Source organism: Phyllopteryx taeniolatus, chromosome 8 (genome assembly GCF_024500385.1).
Source record: "Phyllopteryx taeniolatus isolate TA_2022b chromosome 8, UOR_Ptae_1.2, whole genome shotgun sequence".
Taxonomy (NCBI): domain Eukaryota; kingdom Metazoa; phylum Chordata; class Actinopteri; order Syngnathiformes; family Syngnathidae; genus Phyllopteryx; species Phyllopteryx taeniolatus.
The window spans coordinates 2,638,844-2,658,501 of NC_084509.1; the positions used below are offsets into that span (position 1 = coordinate 2,638,844).

Consider the following 19,658-nt stretch of genomic DNA (forward strand, 5'->3'; position numbering starts at 1 on the left):
GTGCCCGTCGTGGTACATTCACCCACCAGTGTGAGAAAACACAGTTTCCTCTCCGAAAGCTGCAGCCTTCAATTTGCAATTTCGTATGCGGGTCGGTATTAGTTAGACACATACTGTAATTGGGTTCAATTCTGAGATGCCTCTCACACTCACCAATAGGGTAATAGTTTTTTTTTTTAAATATATTTTTTTGCTTCTATGACACCCCACACAGCAATATTAAAATAAACATTTGAAGCAATGTACTATTAGTATACTCTCAATAGGTTCACTTGGTTAGTAAAGTCAGTTATTGTTTTTCAAGTCAAGTATTTAAATAGCTTAAGTGGGCTGAAATCTTAACAAATGACTGCCTGGGGTGACTTCAGATCTTTTCAAATATTTTTTGAAGGAGATGGCGACAAAGAATCAGCCAAAAAGCAAAGCTCAGTTTACAGGTCGATATACTTTCTCACCCTCACCAGTGTTCATTGAGGACTCAAAACTGTCCGTAGGCAGGAAAGTAAATTATACTTTGTCTGTGTGTGCCCTGATATTGGCTGACGACCAGTCTAGGGTGTACCAAGTCTCTAGCCCAAAGAGAACTGAGACAGGCTCTGCCTCACCCTCAACCCTAATGAGGATAAGTGTGTTAAAAACAAAACAAAAAAGAAAAATACATGTCTGATTTGAGTTGAAACATTTTGGGGGGGGGGGAATTTAAAGCTATTCTAATGTGGTTGGAAACAGAAGTGAAATGAGAAAAGGGAACTTAATGTATAAAATGCCATCTTTATTTAAACCCAAACTAAAATGTCACAGAATAACAATAGGGAATTAACTGACATGGAACTCAACATTTTACTTCTCAAATGCCAGGAGCAAGTACTTCGGCCTTTGAAACAATCATGATAATATTACACACTAGTTCTGTGTACAAATAATCAGAAACAAATGCACATTTGATGTACCAGAACCTCCCTCAAAAAACAAAGACTGCATATTGATGGAGAAGTCTCAGTACAACTAGAGGGGACTGTGGAAACAAACTGAAGGAAATATGGGAGGAATAACAAGACTAGGTGTCTAGTTTTAACATTAAAATGTCCAAACAACAGTTACAGGTTTTCAAGATAAACTTTACAAGCGTGATTCTAACAGGGCCACCCGTAAAATGAGTCTTTCCGCTCAACCATACATATCCTCACGGTCAGCATTGTAGATTTCACCCTCCTGTAACGAGGCAAAGTTTAGGAAGTGCGATGGTCGATGGACTTCGTGGTAGAACTCCTTGGGGTTGGCCAGTTGCAGGTCGTATTTCATGTTCGGGTCATGGCGCACACCTGGATGGAAAAGAAGAGGAAGGGTGGTAAAAATAATATCACTAAAAGCTGAATTGAAATATTGATGCTGGCAAATGACACCTCTACTCTACAGCACAATAACAAGGGCAAAGGTACTGACCCATGAAATTGTAGTTCCAGGAAACCTGACCCGGTACCATAAAGAAGCCCAGGAAGCGGTCAGAGAGCAGCATCTGGACTCTCTCGTAGTGGGACGGCAGGTAGCCTTTGGGGTTGTTACCCTTGTCCGTGTTCTGTCGACCCCACTCGTAGCCGCTCGGCGTCAACTTGTAGGCCGTCAGCGTGCATGAGCCTGGCGTGAAGCTAGAAATTCAACAATATTAAATTAACTTTTACCACTGTTGTAAAACCAGGTTGCACACAGTTATTTTTTTTTTCCAGTAGCAACTTAACTGCATCAAATGGTTGACTGACATTGTACAACTTCAAGACATAAAGCTACATACCTTTATATTCCAACTTCTTTTGGCATCACAATTCCATCGCAAGCACAAATACCCTGAGCTACAATGATTACCTGCATGTGATGATGATGGTCTTTTCTCCATCCCAAGAGGGATTGTCAGCCATGATCTTGGCATGGGTGGTCACATCCTGAGGGGACAGCTGTGGTGACTCATTAGGCTGCGTGTGGATCCAACCGAGGGGTTCCATTTCCTTTGACAGAGGAAGACATTTCAGTATTAATACTTCATACAACGGTTACACTGTCTCCAGAACAAAAGAGCCCTTGCTAAGAGGGAAGTGGTCCCCCCCAATCTTACTTTCAGATATTCATGTCCTGGCAGCTGGTTGGGCAGGTGGACAGTCTGGTGCGTCCCCCATTGAGGAACCATGACGATACAACGGATCTCCTTCACTTGTGGGTTGTCAGGTGGGCTGGTGCCGTAAAGGTAGCCTGCAATCTGGAACATAAAACAATATTACTGTATACTATTGAGGTTTATTCTGCACGGGTGTCATTAAAGACAACTGTAATCATTATGAATTTTCAACATTGTAAATTACCGGGACATACCTGTGCACGCAAATCTGAAATGCAGATGAACTTCTTGAGGACATTCTTGGGCAGGATGTAGGTGTATCCTGTCTCCTTGATGTCATCAGATGACACGTAAATGTGGTTGGTGCGGAGATGGAGGTTGGCAGCAGATATAGCCCTGGCAGGGGAAGTACAGAGCGTTTAAACTTATTACTCAATATAGAAACTACAGTAAACCACCAAATTAGGGGCTAAGCTCTGCCACAAATTGAACTCCCCCAAAATTTAACTTGCCTATTTTAGTGTAAACTGGTAATAATACTAAACTATAAATGATAGGTTCCACAGGAAGAAAGAGAAGAAGAAGAAGAAAAAAAAAAGTACATTTGTGAATAATGAAACATAAAAGGCAGGGTTTCACTGCAAACATACCGACTTTCTGCTTAATCATTTCGTTTCAGTGTTGCCTCTATAGACAAATTACTCAATCTAACACATACCTGACCCTCCATTCTGTCTTGGAGGAGAAGGTCTGCGTCTCGTAGTTGGATGTGGTGGAAGTGATGATCTCATCGCCGTGTTTGTTGACGGTGCGAGTCTGTGTGGCAGTGAGCTGCGACTGTTCTTTGGTCTGCTTCTCAATCTCAGCAATCTGCTGGCGTTGCTGCGAGGGAGCAGAGATCTCCATACCCAGGATGATGTCACGGATCTCGGATTGAGTCAATGACGCCACGTTCACACTGGGGAGGGAGAAGCAGCAGACGTGTTGGGTCAGCGTGCTAAATTTGTTTGTCCTGTTCCTCATGGTTCACACAAAATTTAAACTTGGTTCAGCCCAGATGGAAGACTTACTTGTTCTTTTTGCCGTAGTCAGCCAGAATGAGGTCTTTAAGTTGCACTTCCACCTTGATCCATTCCTCGTCAGTGAGAGTGGGCCAAATGTGATGAGGCTCAGTGATGGTGGTCTTATCGGGTTTGAGGATCACTTTGGCACGGTCATTGTTGACGTGGAGTGCTCTGAGGATCAGGATGAGTCGGGAGAAGGCCTATAGAAATGGAGCAAATCACAGACAAACACCATACGCAACCAAATTAGTATTTAATCAGTTTAGTTTTTCTGATACTTTCATGATAGCCAATGAACCACGGACATTAAAACATCAGCATTTTGGTGGTTCAGAGGAAGACTCACTGTGTAAGACGAAATGGTCTTAAGCCAATCATCGTAAAGGTTGAACAGCACCATCTGGGGCTCGGTTGCTTTAAGGATCAGGTCTCCAAACTTCTCCACCTTCAGACAGGCCTGGAAGGGCAGCTGTAACTCAGAGCCCTTGATCACAATGTTGGGGAAGTCAAGCAAGTGGACCTGTAGCAAGAGAAGGACACCATTAGAATTGTAAAGTGTTGACATTATGTTAACATGCAGCGCTAATAATTAATCCAATAGTAGTGGTACTTGGTGTGACTGACTGTCTTACCTCCAGAGGGTCCAGCATTCCCTTCCTTGTCACAATGATCTGCTTCGGTTGCTCCTCCACAGGCAGAGAGCGGATCAAGGCAGCAACTTCTTCAGCTGTCTTCCATTTCGCCAGCTGAAAGGAAATCAATATGCATAATTAGTGGATATGACCATTTTTATTTTCACTTCAGATCAGCAAAATTGACACTAATGTCAGTCACATTCCCAATAATAATGGTTGCTAATTGTTGCTTAAAGAGAAGCAGCTAATGGTATCTTTGCTCTGATTGCCCTCCAAAGACAAAAGGAACTCCATCATTGCGATCACTGAATATCAGCACAGGCAATTTATGTTCTATGCTGTTACCTGTCCCAGACGTTTTTGTCCAGCCCACACAGATGTGTGAATGATCTTGAGGAAGAGCTGTCCAGTCCTGGGGTTAAAGATGAAAATGGCTCCATTGATGGGTTTGGTGGTCAAGTTGCCCTCAAAGGTCTGGTGAAAGGTGAAAAATACATCTGAACATTAGATGGGTCCGATAGAGATAACTGATACAGAGCTGCCAAATGTTAAGGGACATCCGTACTTTTTGATTGTGATTTTCACTGAACGTTGACTCGTTACGGCCGTAACACTGATTGAACAGCTGCTTGGTGCATACTATTTTAATACACCCCAATACAATTGTCACATAGGTCTGGCTGGAACCGCATTTTTGCGGAAAGTAACCAACTTTGAACAAAAAAACAACAGGCCAATTAATACGCATTTAGAGATATAATATAAGACCGGTGCTGCATCTGAACTGGAAATTAATTGGTATGTCACTGCACACTTCACTTCAGAACGTAGGCAGGTTAAAACTATATTTATTATGAATGAATATTTGTAAGATAACCTTTATTAGTCCCACAATGGGGAAATTTGCATCGTTTCAGCAGCAATTGTGGATGGATATGCATGTAATATATAAATAGCAATACATTTCTTCTTCGTACATGTACTTATTGTACGCTTACAAGAAGTAAATTAAACAAAATAGAAACCAGAACTACTGTCCATACATAAACTTTCCAATTCAGTCTATCAGCAGTTATTTGTTTGTTTGCAAAATAGGGTGCTGAGTTGTAATTTTGATGTTTGAGATCTGATTAATCTGCTTTAATAGAGTGGATTTATTTTTTTAGGGGGTTAAAACTGCATTGGCAAAGGAATTACTCCATTGACACAGATATTTTTGATGATGGAACGTCAAAATCTCATATACTGATACTTTGTTTCAGGCTGAAACTGCTTCCACCATTACAAAGTTGATGTAATAAAAAAACATTTAAATGACAAATATTGAAGCCATAATTTATTACCAATTATGGTTATGACTGTCACGCAGAAATGTTCTTGACAAAATTGTGAAAATATGGAAATTCATACAAATTTGGACAAATTGTTCAGGATGTGAACTTTTATCGGTTGGCAGCTCTGCTAATAGTATATTACTTAAAGAATATTCTTAAAGATAAAGCGCATGAGTCAGCACACACCTTGTGGATGGTGACTCTGTAGACATTGGTGTCATCCACAAACCAGATGATTTGGTTCGAGAAAAGTTCACCGTAGTTCTGTGAGGACAGGTAGGGCTCAGTGGGCTCTGAGGAGTAGAGCTGCAGACCCTTGCGGATGCGCTCCCTGAGCACATACAGGGCAGGGTTGGCCTTCATGATCTTGGCCATGGCCTGCTGGATCAAAGGCTTGCTGCCCGGGAACCAGTTTCCATAGCCACTGCACAAAGAGAAGAAATGCAGAATTTAAAAATGGTTTGCCAAAAACTGGTGACCAATTCAGGGTGTACCCCGCCTCTCGCCCAGAATCAGCTGGGATAGGCTCCATCATATCTGTGACCCAAGTGAGGATAAGCGGTACGGAAAATGGATGGCTGGATGATCATGTTGCGGTTAATATTTACACAGAGTGTGCACATTTAATCTCATTTTATAGTTGGAACAATATTAATTAAGTAATTGGAACAATACCAACCTGTGGAGGTTGTAAGCCAAATCAATGGCAATGAGCACTCCAGTGGGGGAAGGATAGATACTCATGTTGTCGGTGGTGTAGTCCAAGAACTTGGCCCTGGCGTAGCGCTCAATGTCATGTGAGTCATAGTCACCCCAACGCAGCTGAATGTCAATCCAGTACTTTTGTGTGGTGGTGCTGTCCATCACATCCCTGCAAGAGCAGAAAAACATTTACTTATTGATCACCAATTTTATACATGATCATACAGAATTTTCACATTTGAACTGTTTAGAGGTATTTTCTTATATTGTAATTTCATACTTTGAATCTGCCAGCAAAGACGGCCGAGAGACGTTCCACTTGTAGGACGCAAAAAGCAGAATGTCAGCACAGGATGAGTTCATCTTGTACGACTTCCTGGGGTGGATGGTCTCCTTCTGCACAGTCTCAATCTCTAGAGCATCTAGCTCCTGGTCAAAAACCTGAAAACAAAAACACATTCACATTTGGACCAGAATAAATTGGGATTATAGTCTTTGATTTTCTGTTATACAATAGAACTCACATAGCAGAAATAAAACCTACCTGACAAAGATCCATGACAATGCTCTCATGGATCTTCTGCCACAAGTGAGCTCTGAAGATCTGAATGAGTGAGATCTTCAGGGTTGGAATTTTTCCATGCATGAAGATTCCGGTTAGGTCAAGTTGCACTTGGAAACCCACATATACCTACAAGCAAGGAGAGAGAGGAAACTATTAGCTTGTGTAGAGATTTTGAAACAATATAATCTTTCACAAAAATGTATTTATACTAGAAAGTAGTAATTCTATTGTTGGACTTACATTGGCTCTGTTGATTGTGGGCGACCACCAGAGAGTAAAGCGACGGTTGGGGATTTGGTTGAGACCAGATCTCTGAGCATTTGTCAGCTTCTTCCACTTCATAGATTCTTCAAAGCCACTCGCCTTCTCCCTACATACCAAAAGAAAGAAAGAAAATTGATGCAGATGCAATGATTCAATACATTGACCAAAAAAGAACAAGAAACACTTCGTTTGAAAGACAAGATTTAAAGTATGTATGTATCATGATGATACTGAAGTTAGATGACAGCTTTCCCATATTTTCTCACCAGAAGAGACCCTCCCAGGTTGGGAAGTAAGTGCCTTTGAAGAGTGTGTGTTCCAGGATGCCCTCCACGCCACCCAGAGCCTGGATCATGTCTGTGCGGTAGTTGTTGAGGTTCCACAGTTTACCGTCATGCCTCTGGTGGGTCCACCAGAACGGATTCTGCTTCAGCACCTGCAATCCACAGAGAGATATTAATATATACTTAAAGCAGTGTTTACCATTTAATATTTAATATGTCAGTATCACATGTTCAGGTTAACAGGAAATAGTTTAAATTTGAACATTAATATACACTTAAAGCAGTGTTTACCATTTAATATTTAACATGTCAGTATCACTTCAGTCATCACATGTTCAGGTTAACAGGAAATAGTTTAGATTTGAAATATAAAATACATTTCCATCAAACGTCTTTCTGTTGTACCTGGTATTGTTTAAAATCAGTCCTGACTCTCCAGCCTTTGTCATAGGCCAGCGTGTGCCTGTCCTTTTGGAAAAGTGTGTTGATACGTGGGATGCCTCTGTCCCACGAGTCCTCTAAATCCTCCAAGGTCAGTCGCCTGGAAGACAGAACACAAAGGAACATTTGTTTCAATTGGAATTCAAGCTCTTTCTGTATTGTTAACGAAAATTAGAAATGCATGGGCAAGAATGACCAAATGCATTTCACTTGATATCTACTGAATTGACATGCATTCCAAAAATATAAAGCAGTGTGAACTGAGTTGCCCCCTTATGGGATTATAAATATGATAATGTGAACATTTTCCAGACAAAACTGACCCATGTTCAGCATAAGCCTGTCACAATAACCATTTTTTCAAGATGATATATCTTCCCACAAACTATCACGATAAACGATATTGATGGTTTTTTTAATGCCTCTGAAATCATGGAAAATAAGGCCAGCTGTTATTTTATTTTTATTGCTTTTAAATCAGTATTTTTGCTATTATTATTGTTGTTATGATTATAATTTCCTCTGTGATATGGTTCCCCCTTGGTCTGAAATAAAGAGCTGCAAGACAAGCCTGGTTTATATGGAGTCTTCTATTCTGATAATAATCTGTTTAGCAGCCCAAACTGCTCCATATGAACACCTCATTCGGAATGAACAGGTCAAATTCAAAAGGAATTTAATACGGTTGCACAGGAATGCTTCGTCTCTACGTAAATGTACGGTGAGGTCATTGTTTACGCACGGCGCAAATATGGCGGCTTCCGACAGAGCTCATATGCGAGGGAGATATTGTTTTAACTACTTATAAGTTGTTTTTAATCAAGCATTTTTCTTTTTTTTAATAAATGTATAAAAACAATCCCAACTACTGTGCTAAATAGATGACAACTCCATCTTGATAAATGATGTCAAATTCACAACGACGTGCGCATGTCACATTCAATGTAGTGTCACATTCAATGTAGTCTAAACATCTAAACAGTTGACCAGAGATCGTCAATCTGAATGATTTCAATCGGAATGACAAAAAAGTCTCCATGTAAACCCGGCTACTGTATGGTCAGTCTGCTGAAAACGAGCCCTTCACCTGTCAATCATATATATGTTGACGTTCGCTGTCGTCTATTACTGGCTGAATAACGTGCACCACTGAGGTTACGCTTAATAAAACAGTTAATGCTTCCATGTTTGTGTTTATTGTGGACTAACACACACAACGCGGAGCGAAGTGCTGATGTTTTGAACAACATCGCTGCAGTGGAGCGAGCTGTTTAGCTCAACTCACTAGCTCATTAGCTCACAGGCGAGCTTGTTACCTCGTAAACTGGCTCGTTAGCTCGCGACAACAAACAGTTAACTTTCCCTTAAGTGGTGTCTCCGTTGTGTGAATCTACATGGTGCATAAGGAGCGAAGCTGTGGAGTGTGGAGTATTGGACGGAGCCAACACTGGCAAGAGTGTACCGGTCCGGCGGCGTTCCATGAGCAACTAATGAAACTGCCGTCCAACTCTGTCGGCTCACTGTGTGATCCACACGCCGGCTCACCACAACAATGGCAATTTATCAAGTCCGGAAAAACTACCATGACCATTTAATTTATCGAACAATAAGTCGATATAGTAATTATTGTGACAGGCCTATTTCTGCATGTTAAATATATCCCAACAGCAGACAAATGACTAAATCAAATGTTACCTGCTGAGACGTATTTAAAACCAATAATCTGCAGAGGAGCATACCTGTTCTGTGCAATGGCCTCCTGCCTCTTGAGGGCGTACTCAGCCCACACCCTCTGGGAGTCGATGAACTCACTTTCCCATGGCTGAATGTAACGATACAAATTTGGAATCAACTGGTCCTCTTCATGACTCATTCCCGACCTGAAGTGGGTGATTCCCACATCTGTCTGCTTGGACCAACTGACAGGGAGAGAGGAGTTTAAAAGACCAACATACAAATAACTACCTTTAGTTTTCACATCAAGTAAAATATATGGGTTCTGACTTACCGCAGATCAGACTGTGGTATGAGCACGTGGCCCATGGACAACATGCCCAGGCCGCCCAACTCTTTGGGAGTGTAGAAAACGACAGGCGGGAAACGGCTAGGCATTTTAGAGTTCAGCCCAATCTTGATACGTGTCTGAATCTTGTTCTCACACTTGACCAGCAGATCCAGCAGCTCCTGGGTGTTGACCACTGCTTCACGGAAGTAGGTCATCAGGCCAATAAGAGCTGTGTTCCATTTGTTTACAATCTGGAAGTAGAAATGAGGGGACATTATGATACACATTCTAGTTTGACAACAACATGCGTGTCATTTTTTAACTAAGCAGGTTTATAGCTTTGCTCTGTTTACCTTTGTGAACGTGGTTGAGCCTGAGGCCATTAGGATCTGTCGCACCCTGTTGTGGAAGCGCTGCATTGATTCATCATCCACACGCAGGAAACACTGAGCAGTCCTCTCTTTGGTAACCTATAAATGAAAACATAGTAAGAAATAATAATTCCGTACCGTACCGTAGTAGTGGGTTACGATATCACTCTAGGAAGGACCATTAATGATACAAATGACAAAGGTTAAACTCTGTAGTTGGTGTTTTCCCACCTCATTCTGCAAATTCCAGACACCATCCTTATGGGTAAACTCCTCATAGCTTGTTCGACATTTGGGCAAGATGCGGCACTCAAAGCCGCACATGTTGAAGAGCAGGTTGGGGTTGTCTTTGCTGTAGACTGACACAAAGCTGTTCTCCCACTGGACTGTGGTCACTGACCTTGGCAGGCGATTCTTGATGTCCCAGAAGACAGCACGACCACTGAGATAAATAAATAAACAAACAAAAAAAGGTCATGGCCATCTGTCATAAACTACTTTAACCTGCGCGAACTTGGAGAAAAAAAAAAGGGGGGGGGGGGGGGGGGGGTTGAGGACTTACAGATTGACATCATGCTTCATCAGTCTCATGCGGGCATCACGGGGCCAGCATTTTTTATTGTTGTAGCCCACAATGTTCTCATTATTTGGGTCAGGGTGCTCCGTCAGGTACCTCTGAATGAGGTCCCTTGCCTCATCAGCAGAAAACCTGATAAAGTAATGAAAAAAGTTATCATTTGGTAATGAAATTAAAAGGCCAACAGGGCTCTACACTAACTTTTGCACTAGTAGCACTGGTGCGTCACACCATTTTTTGAGGAGGTACAGCATGACCACGGCATACCAGACTTTTGATTGACAGTGACCTGAGATATATTTGCAAAATATGTTAATGTGAACAAGAAGTTTGTCCGCAACGAGCAGTACCAGACAAGACGGGTCAATTAAATAAAAAAACAAAGCAAGGCTTTACTTGTCATCATTTGTTCAACTCAGAGGGGCTAGTTTTTATAGCGAGGGCTACTAAAAAGCTTTTCCTGGGCAAGCCACTTAATTTTTAGCAATACCACAACCATATGATTGACATACATTTAACAATGATTGCATAAATGTACCACCACCATATAAAAAAATATTTATGATTATTCACCATTTTGCAAATAATTTACTCGCCCAAAAAAAATTTTTTTTACCCATTTAAAATCAGTCCCAAACAGAACATGGATAAATCATTACTACGGCAATTATTCTGTTTTCCTATACAATCCTGTTTAAAGGAGTCTAGGTTTCTTTAACTTTGCATGGACAGTATCTTCATGTCAATGCTATAATCAGGGTTTAGACAGACAGATAGATTTGTTAGCTTTGCTAGCTTTAAAACCAAGTTAAAACCTTTGCACGAGTGTGTTTGTAACAATGAGTGAAATGAAAACAAATTACCGTATTTTCACAACCATGAGGCGCACTTAAAAAAAGTCTTACATTTTTTCCAAAATGGACGGGGCGCCTAGCATACATGCTACCGTATGTTTTAGCGTGCATGCGCCCAATAATACAGTGTGCCTTATGTATGTGTTAAATACAGAAATAGACCCCGTAACTGAGACTGCGCCTTTTAATACGGTGCGCCTTATGGTCGCGAAAATACGGTAAGCAGGCAATCTTTGCAGTTAGCGGTATTAATCTTTTTGCTCAGCAGTGGTTTTCATCTCGAAACTCTGCCATGGATGTTGTTGTGGGGTCTTTTGTGACCTCTTGGATGAGTTGTCACTGCGCTTTTGGTGTAATTCTGGGGAGCCGCCCAGTCCTGGGATGGTTCACCACTGTTCTATGTTTTTGCCATTTGTGGATAATGGCTCTCACTGTGGTTTGCTGGAGTCCCAAAGCTTAAGAAATGGCTTTATAACCTTTTCCACACTCTCACACCACTGTATGTGGTGCGCATGTATGCGCCGGTGCTGTGATGATAGCGTGTCCTATCAGGCAGCAAATCAAATCAGGCAGCGTGTCGCATTTAGCGCAAATGGAATTCATAATGATTGACACGGCATCACAGCACTCTCGCGCAGGAGGAGATTGCAGTGGAAAAAAGCCGACATTATACCATTAAAACGTACTCGTGCAAATGCGACAATTACATTTTTGATCGCATAAACTGAAAAAAGGTTGCATATGCGATCAATTTGGTCAGTCCAGAGCCCTAGCCAAGATTCACATATACTACCAAAAATGTAATATCAGACGAATGTCACAGACAATGACAATTATATCAATTCTGAGAATGTAATTTTGTCCATCAGAGGTGTGCTGGCACAGAGTTTTACTTCCAAACTGAACACCAGGAAGGGCTGAGTAAATCTAACCTGAAGAAGATGTGGATGCGGTCAATGTAACGGCAGTACAGCCGGATTGGGTGGGCACTCTCTGTAGCCGTATCTTGGAAACTGAGGAAGTCATTGGGCATTTGGGGTGGACCTGCCATCTCGCTGGCACGGTGCAGACCGAGCACCAGCAGATCCATTACCAGACCGTAGTACTGTACAATGAACGAGGCAAACTGGAGTCCCCTGATGATCCCGTAAGAGTTTGTATGGTTCATGTCCTAGTAAAGAATTTAAAAAATAATTTAAACCAGGGTTACAAACATCTAGTAATGCAGAATATGAAAAGATTATGAAAATTGTTTGAGTAAATCATCGTTTACCTTGTAGTTGATGACCACATTGTTCTTGGCCGTCATATAATCAGCTATGTTGTGGTCGACAATAAGACGCAGTAGCCTGTTGAGCAACGTCAAATCAATCTTCTCGTACATCTTCTCGTAGCGTGACTCTAGCATCACGTTGCACTCTCCTTCTGCAGTTTCCCAAACATCCTGCAAGTTGTTAATGCCTGCAAGGAAGAAGTATAACAACTCAGTCCAGCTATTGTAGTATACATGGGAGGTTTCATTCATAAAGATTCAGTACATTCTGTAAATACGACACCACATTTTTTCATATGATTAAAGTCTGACCTTGGCACCACTTGTAGACGAGCAATGGAGGTGGTTCAGTGTCAGCTGGTTTGATCCAGGGTGGGAAGAGTCGCCTCTTGTCTGCTTCATACCACAGATATTGATCAAGATAGGCATCTGTGATCTTCTCCAAGGGCTCTACATCATACACCGGCACCAGGTGGCTGTACAGGTCCATGAACTCAATACCCACCTAGAAAAAGAACAAACAAGGGCTGAGTGTGATGAACTGGCTTTGGATGCAACAGCTAAGATTCCTGCAAAGGATTTACAGCAAAAAAAAAAAAAAAAAAAACATTACAAAAACAAACAAAACAAAAGAAGCTGATTTACAAATTTACGTTTTTTTTTCTTAATTAACATCAAGCATGGATGCCATCTGTGCACTGTGATCATTGCTTTCAAGAGAAAACCTGGTCCAATCTTTGCTGACCTCTTTGAAGGCTCGCTGTGTCAGCAGGTGACGCTTGATCCTGGACAGAGCTTCGTGAGGGTTGTCATAAGCCTGCTCGATCAGCCCAAGCTCTTCTCTCTGAGACTGGTTCAAGCGAGATTTTACACTAGAAAACGCACACAAAATGAGATATCAATAAAGACATATTGTAAGTGTTAATTAATATCAACAGTTGAACAGGTGCTTACCTGTAAGCCTCTTTGAGCCTCTCCAGGGCCAGGATTAACAGCTTGGTGTCATGTTTGTATGACAGTGGAGGGAAGGGGATTGGCGAGAAACGTCGACTTTCCAGCCAGTGAACAGTTGTGGTGTAAATGGCAACAGCTTCCTCAGCTGTGATGTAGGGACCATCCTGTAGGCAAATCATAACCACTTAAAGTATTAGAAAAGTATAGTTACAGTGGTAAAATTTGAGACTATCTTAAGTAAAGTAATGTCTTAATGGTGACAAGTCAACTGCAGCTGCAGCCAGTAATCAAAAGCCACCATTAAATGTAATATTCCTCCAGTTCTTACGCACATGCAAGCAGACCAATGCAAGTGCGCCTTCGTAAAGAGGATTTCATAAAAGAGAACCAGTACAGCGCAAGGTTTTTTTTTTTTTAATGTTTGTGCAATACCTTCAAGTAGTTATGCTGTCTCTCCTGCTCAGCCTTCAGGTACAAACGGGTCAGTCTTCCCAAGTTCTTTTTGCAGACCGTCTTGTCTACAGTGGCCCCACGGCGGATTCGCTCACGGTTGTAGTGGGCCGTGTTGGTCCACCAGTCAGCTTTGGCCTTCACGTAGCGCAGGATCATGTTCTCAATGGGTGTTGGCAAGCCGGGAACCTGTCAAGGGTGGGTGGGGGGATTTTTAAGTCATCGAGAGTTTACATTTACCATTCCTATTATTGCATTTGATATATCACAACGTGTTAAAAGCTTGTGAGGTACCAACCTTCCACGGAATGTTGGCCTTCCAGCACCTCCAAGACTCACTGAGGTGCTGCAGGATGGTTCTGGCTTTGTTCTGTTTGATGCCCTCAGGCATCATGTCCAAGATGTCGTGCATCACAGCGGCACGCAACTCCAGGTCAAAGTGCGACTCCACACGCTGTTTGGTCACAGTTTTGGCCACACCCTTGGAGTGACGTCCTGTAAGTGGGGGTTGAACAAAACTGAACATGGGATTTCAAGAGACCAGAACTTTGCAGTTTTTACTCTGTGTAACTTGATCTCCACCCCTTTCCACAATATATAACTGAATGATGAGAATTATCAGTGATCACATGCTGTATAACTTACAGTTTTACTTATAAACAAAGTTTTCATGGTTACAGAAAACTACAGAAAGCTACAAGCTCCTGCGGCAACTGTTATTTGGTAAATAGTTGTGAAGTGATGCTAAATACAATACGATGATGAGAATCGTATGAATGTGGCCAACCTTCAAATTGCCTGGCCAGCAGATTTCCAAGCCACCTCTCCAACAGTGGTGTGATGCCCCTCATGAAGAAAAGCCACACCCTCCATCCAGGTGCCCAAAAGCCACAACCTGGTCCCTTTCCAACTGGACCCTGAGTAAATAAACACAACATGAATCCAAAGGCAATGAAGGATTTCTTTCAGCTTTTCTGTTGTGACACAATAATAGTCATATCAGTTGGATAAAAAAAAAAATTTAAAAAAAAAAAAAAAAAAAAAAAGAAGACTTGAATACTCATTGATGTTGCAGTTTGTTAACCAATAATACTTACAGTATTGAAGCGGTAGTATATGAGATGTTTCAGATCTTTGCACATCCGGATTTGTCTCATCAGCTTGTACTTGTAGCGGTACATGCCAGTCAGCTGTCCCACATGAGCAAAAATGTACTGCAGCCCATCAGCCAACTACAATACAAAAGAGAGAGTTCTGGTTTTAGGCAAACGAAACTGCTTCCAAAATTCAGAGGGATAATGTTTTGGGGTATAAAGAGCTGACATGACCTGGAACGCGTCCACATTTCCCAATCTGTACTGTACATGGCTGTCCACCACCAGCTTGCTGAGTCTCAATACCTCTCTACAGAGGTGGAAAGCATTGCCAAATCTTGACTTTTTACGTTCCTGGGGGCAAAAAGTGGACAAAAATAAAGACCCACAGACTCCTAAACAGACAAATACTTAAGGTTTACTGCTTTATGTTAAAATATATATGCAAATTGAAAATGCTTTGGCTTTGAGTCTGCACCTTTGTGGTCAGTGTCTTGACAGGCTTCAAGTTGAAGTTGTAGTCCAAATGCAGGTAGTTGAGGTTCTTTCGGTGGATAAGCAGATTGAGCATGTTGTAACCCTGTCGGCAGACCTGCAGGCCCACCTCCACCCAGTCAAGCTTGGTGGACTGAAAGAACTTTGTGGCCTTGAAGGAACGGAACAGATACCTACAAGGCAAAGAATACAACTCTTAACAGCAAATCCAAGCTGATGAGCAAATAGGCTTCAATTGGAAATATGACAACATCTTGAATAAAACTAAAATATACTGTGAGGCACACCTCTTTTTCTGGGCCTTGGGTGGTCTGTGTTTGAGAGCATTGAGCACATAGTACTTCAGCAGTTTCTGGTATGACACACGTACTTTCACTGGCTGTCCTGCAGGGCAGTGTTCACGATACCTATAAAACACACAAAACACAAAAAAGAAGAAAAAATACCTGAGAGCGTTATCCTCATCCTCTTTTTTCTCACCCCCCGCGATTTTGATTTTGCCAACAAGGTTGCTCACCAGTTCTTGATGAGAGGGATATCTATGGCTCTCCTGGTGCGACCTGAACGCAAGTTGAAAGGTCTCGGTGCCCATAGCAGAGCAATGCCATTGGCTGTGTTGTCAGTGTAGAGGGGAGTCTCCTTGAGGAAGGGCTCTACAAACTCAGGAAGCTCAAACTCCTCGTCATCATCGGGTAGAGGTTCTTGACTCTGAATGGAAGCAGGAAGTAGCAACAGAAATGCAACACATTTGAACTGTCACAAAATCAATCCGGTAAATTAGACATTGGGAGCATTTTTGGAATGACCAAATGCAACCAGCGACAAAAGCCATCATTCGTTTTAATATTCCCCCAGATCTTACGCACAGGCAAGGAGAGCAATGCAAGTGGGGCTTTGTAAGGACTTTGTTATAACAACCATGTTAAAAATGTCAAGAACTTTGACACAAATGAACAGACGTAAGTGCATATACCATTGGGTTTAGCTTTGACAGACACCTACCTTGACTGAATGTCTGTGTGAAATGGGATTGATCAGTGGATCAAAGTAAAACGCTGGAAGATCTGGGTCCTCCGTCTTGATGAACACCACATTTGGTGTGTGGTACCTGTACACAGGGAAATGAATGGAGACTTTTTACAACCAGTGAAACACAAGTCATTACTTCTAATATAAAGAACAATTATAAAACATACCCTCACAACAAATCACTTTTTAATGATTATTATACTAAAATCAATAGAAATTCAAACTGTAGGGGGGGATAACTACCAGGTGAGGTGGACATGGTGTGGCAAGTTGTTGTACAGGTAGGGGAAGGCAATTTTGTACTCGGTCCTGATAGGCTGTCTGATGATGATCTTGTTGATGTCATTGAATTCATTCCAGTCTTCATCCCTATTGGAGAAAAAAAAAAAAAAACATCACAAATGTTTTTCTTAAAACAAGACAACACAAGATATGTCCTTAAATTGAATAGAAAGTCCCTAAATAATATATATGTATTTTAATAAAGCCTGACAGTTCTTACTGGAGATTAATGTCTCGAACCAGAGGCTCAAATTTTGGTCCTCCAGGTATGGCCATGTTTAAAGCCTTGGAAGTGAAGAAGGCCTTAAGGTCAAACAGGTAGAAGTAGTTGTAATCCACCAAGTCTGTCAGCAGCTGATTGGCCAAGCGGTACAGTGTAGACATCATGGGGAGTGAGAACTGCCATCGCCGGTAAGTGGTGCCATTCACAAACCTTAAAGGGAAACAAAAAGCAAGGTTAGGGTTACTTTTTGCAAATGATAAAAAAATTAATAATAAACAAATATATATCAAGAGGCCTTTACTTTGTAGTGTCCTTCAGGGGCTGGTGCTCATATAGCCATTCCACGACAGGACTATCCTCCTCTGTGTCCAGCTCCATTTGAATGGCCTCCAGTGGTTCTACATCAAGGATATTGTCTGCATAATCCAGCGGCGGCTCCTCATCATCAAATGGCGGGAAGCGCATCCTCTTGAAGTGTCGACGGTCACGTTTCTCTCGCCGCATCATGATCCACATGGTGCTAAGTCAGAGTACCACAATTAAACTATAAACGCCAGTGAAATTCAACATTACCAAACGTGGAGCTCATCAGTAACGTGGGCAGAAAGAAGGATTTTAAAAGCAACAACATATTACATAAGAAACATCATATGAGAAATGGACAGCCAGAGGTTTGTACACACTTGCTAATGTACTTCAATGAAAAGGTTTCCAAACTTAACTGATACTAAGTACTTAAAATAACCTGAGATATTCTTCCTTACCCCCACTGGGCGATGTAAACTGGCTCGATAACCCAAGGTATTTCATTAACAAATGAAATGGCTCCAGTGATGTGGTAGAGTACGGGCACATCTCTGATCTGCTCCCAAGGCATTGGCATGTTCTCCAGCAGTTTAAGCACTGCATGGGGCATGTACTTGAGGGCACTGTTTAAAAAAAACAAAAACAAAAACTGTTAAGTTTATAGACAGTGCCAGTTAAGGTTTTCAGACAAAGTGACTCATATTTGAACCATGCATACATTATTTTCTGATGATGCAAATAAAGTGAGTTATTAGACAATTAACATTCTTACCCCAAGTAGACCCTCTTGTCATGCCGAAACTTCCTATTGGTCATGTCACCATGGTCCCTGATGATCTTACGGACATGTTCAGGAGGCATGTCTTCCTTTTGAGCATCCACAAAACCAAACTTTCGCTTCTCCGAGTAGCGCTTTGCTTGCAACTGCTGCCATTTCCTCGCTGTACGGTTAGAGGACATTCGACACAAAATTACACAATTTCACATTGTCCATTCTCGAGCAAACTTCAAGAAATCTGAGGGTCGTGTGCAAACCTTTCTCTTGGAGCTTCTCCTCAGTCATGTAGTCTGGGACTTGTGGTGGAAGGGGGACACCCGGGGGTGGGATACCTGCAGGAACTCCACGGAAAGGGAAGGCAACTGCCATGGTGCCTCACAACTACAAACAACACAGATTAATAAAGAATACTAGATTTTCAGATTACATATAGATGCAGTAGGTTTTAGCTTTCCTCAAAGGCCAAAGTACAGGTATGGCTGTATCTAATTTAATTTTAATTAATAACGTCATTATGATGTCAGTTTCTGCGTGTAGAAAGCTTTCCAATGATTACAACCAACCTTTTGAAACTAGGCTAAAGACGAAGAAAGTTATACAAAATTGAAGATTAGATTAAACAGAGTTTGACGCGTAAACTTTAAATCCCTATTGACTTGGTATTAAGAAATTGGTGCATTATTATTTTTTCAAACCAGTATTACAGAATTATAACTTTCTTAATCTTCATCCGTCCGTCCATTCTCTTCACAGGAAAACGAAAATCTAACCCTACAAAGTCGTACATACACGGCTCGTATTATGCAAATAAACTCAGTGTCGGTTGATTGAATTTTAGTTAGTTAGTTGACAGGAACGGTGATACCTACGTTCGGCTAATATTATCAGACTGTCTAGCTAACCCATTGTGGAGCCACAGACGTAAAGCCAAAACAGATATAGTTGGATGAATATCTACGTTTAAGGTAAAACGAGCTATAATTGATTTTTCTACTATGGGATAGAACCAACGTGTTTGTTTAGAGTTTTACACTGCCCGTAACAATGGCGCTAGTTAGGCCAAACGTGGTTATGGCGGCGCGCAAGCTAAAAGCTAATCCACTAGCACAGCAGCCAAGGCTAGCATGTTACAAACTCACATAATACACACATCGTCACTCACCGTGCTCCCTTCGCTCCCACGGAGATTTGTTGAAGTGGGGAAAAAAAAATTTCGCACCCTGTTGTTCACCAAAACATGTCTCTTTCAACTCAGCTTGTCTTCCGAAAACTGCACCACACACGACGAACGACGATCGTCAAACGACCTACGCGACTAGCGGAATTCGTGGTGGCAAGTACGTTCGATGGACGACGTTCACTACTAAAAGAAGAGAGAGCCTACGTTAAAAAAAAGAAAAGACAAATGCACAAGCGCAACTCACGCATGGCAGGATGAGATTTCCGGCTATCTACTGCCATCTACCGCATTGGAGTTTCGCAGTACATGTCAGTTTTTATTAATAAACGTGTTCAGAACTGGGACACAAAGGTCACAAATCACGGTTTAATAAAAGCAATTTTTTTTATGC

General features: G+C 41.7%; 1 protein-coding gene across 1 annotated transcript; it reads right to left on the reverse strand.

The window, feature by feature from the left end:
- Positions 1 to 751: 751 nt before the first annotated feature.
- On the reverse strand, positions 752 to 19,466 carry prpf8 (pre-mRNA processing factor 8). Its single transcript, XM_061781470.1, has 43 exons — positions 19,250 to 19,466; positions 18,345 to 18,468; positions 18,082 to 18,250; positions 17,768 to 17,932; positions 17,305 to 17,523; positions 17,001 to 17,213; positions 16,742 to 16,867; positions 16,472 to 16,577; positions 15,987 to 16,177; positions 15,757 to 15,876; positions 15,453 to 15,642; positions 15,209 to 15,328; positions 14,978 to 15,112; positions 14,668 to 14,797; positions 14,179 to 14,375; positions 13,863 to 14,069; positions 13,431 to 13,594; positions 13,222 to 13,348; positions 12,789 to 12,981; positions 12,477 to 12,664; positions 12,136 to 12,374; positions 10,335 to 10,481; positions 10,004 to 10,214; positions 9,755 to 9,871; positions 9,405 to 9,652; positions 9,136 to 9,315; positions 7,361 to 7,496; positions 6,938 to 7,107; positions 6,648 to 6,777; positions 6,387 to 6,533; positions 6,123 to 6,283; positions 5,820 to 6,011; positions 5,327 to 5,564; positions 4,152 to 4,280; positions 3,804 to 3,917; positions 3,518 to 3,691; positions 3,178 to 3,371; positions 2,826 to 3,065; positions 2,362 to 2,503; positions 2,108 to 2,248; positions 1,861 to 2,000; positions 1,444 to 1,646; positions 752 to 1,322 (listed from the first exon to the last, which is right to left on the reverse strand). Exons 2-43 carry the CDS (start codon positions 18,454 to 18,456, stop codon positions 1,168 to 1,170), a joined length of 7,020 nt encoding a protein of 2,339 aa, XP_061637454.1. The 5' UTR covers positions 18,457 to 18,468; positions 19,250 to 19,466; the 3' UTR covers positions 752 to 1,167.
- Between the last annotated feature and the right edge of the window lie 192 nt (positions 19,467 to 19,658).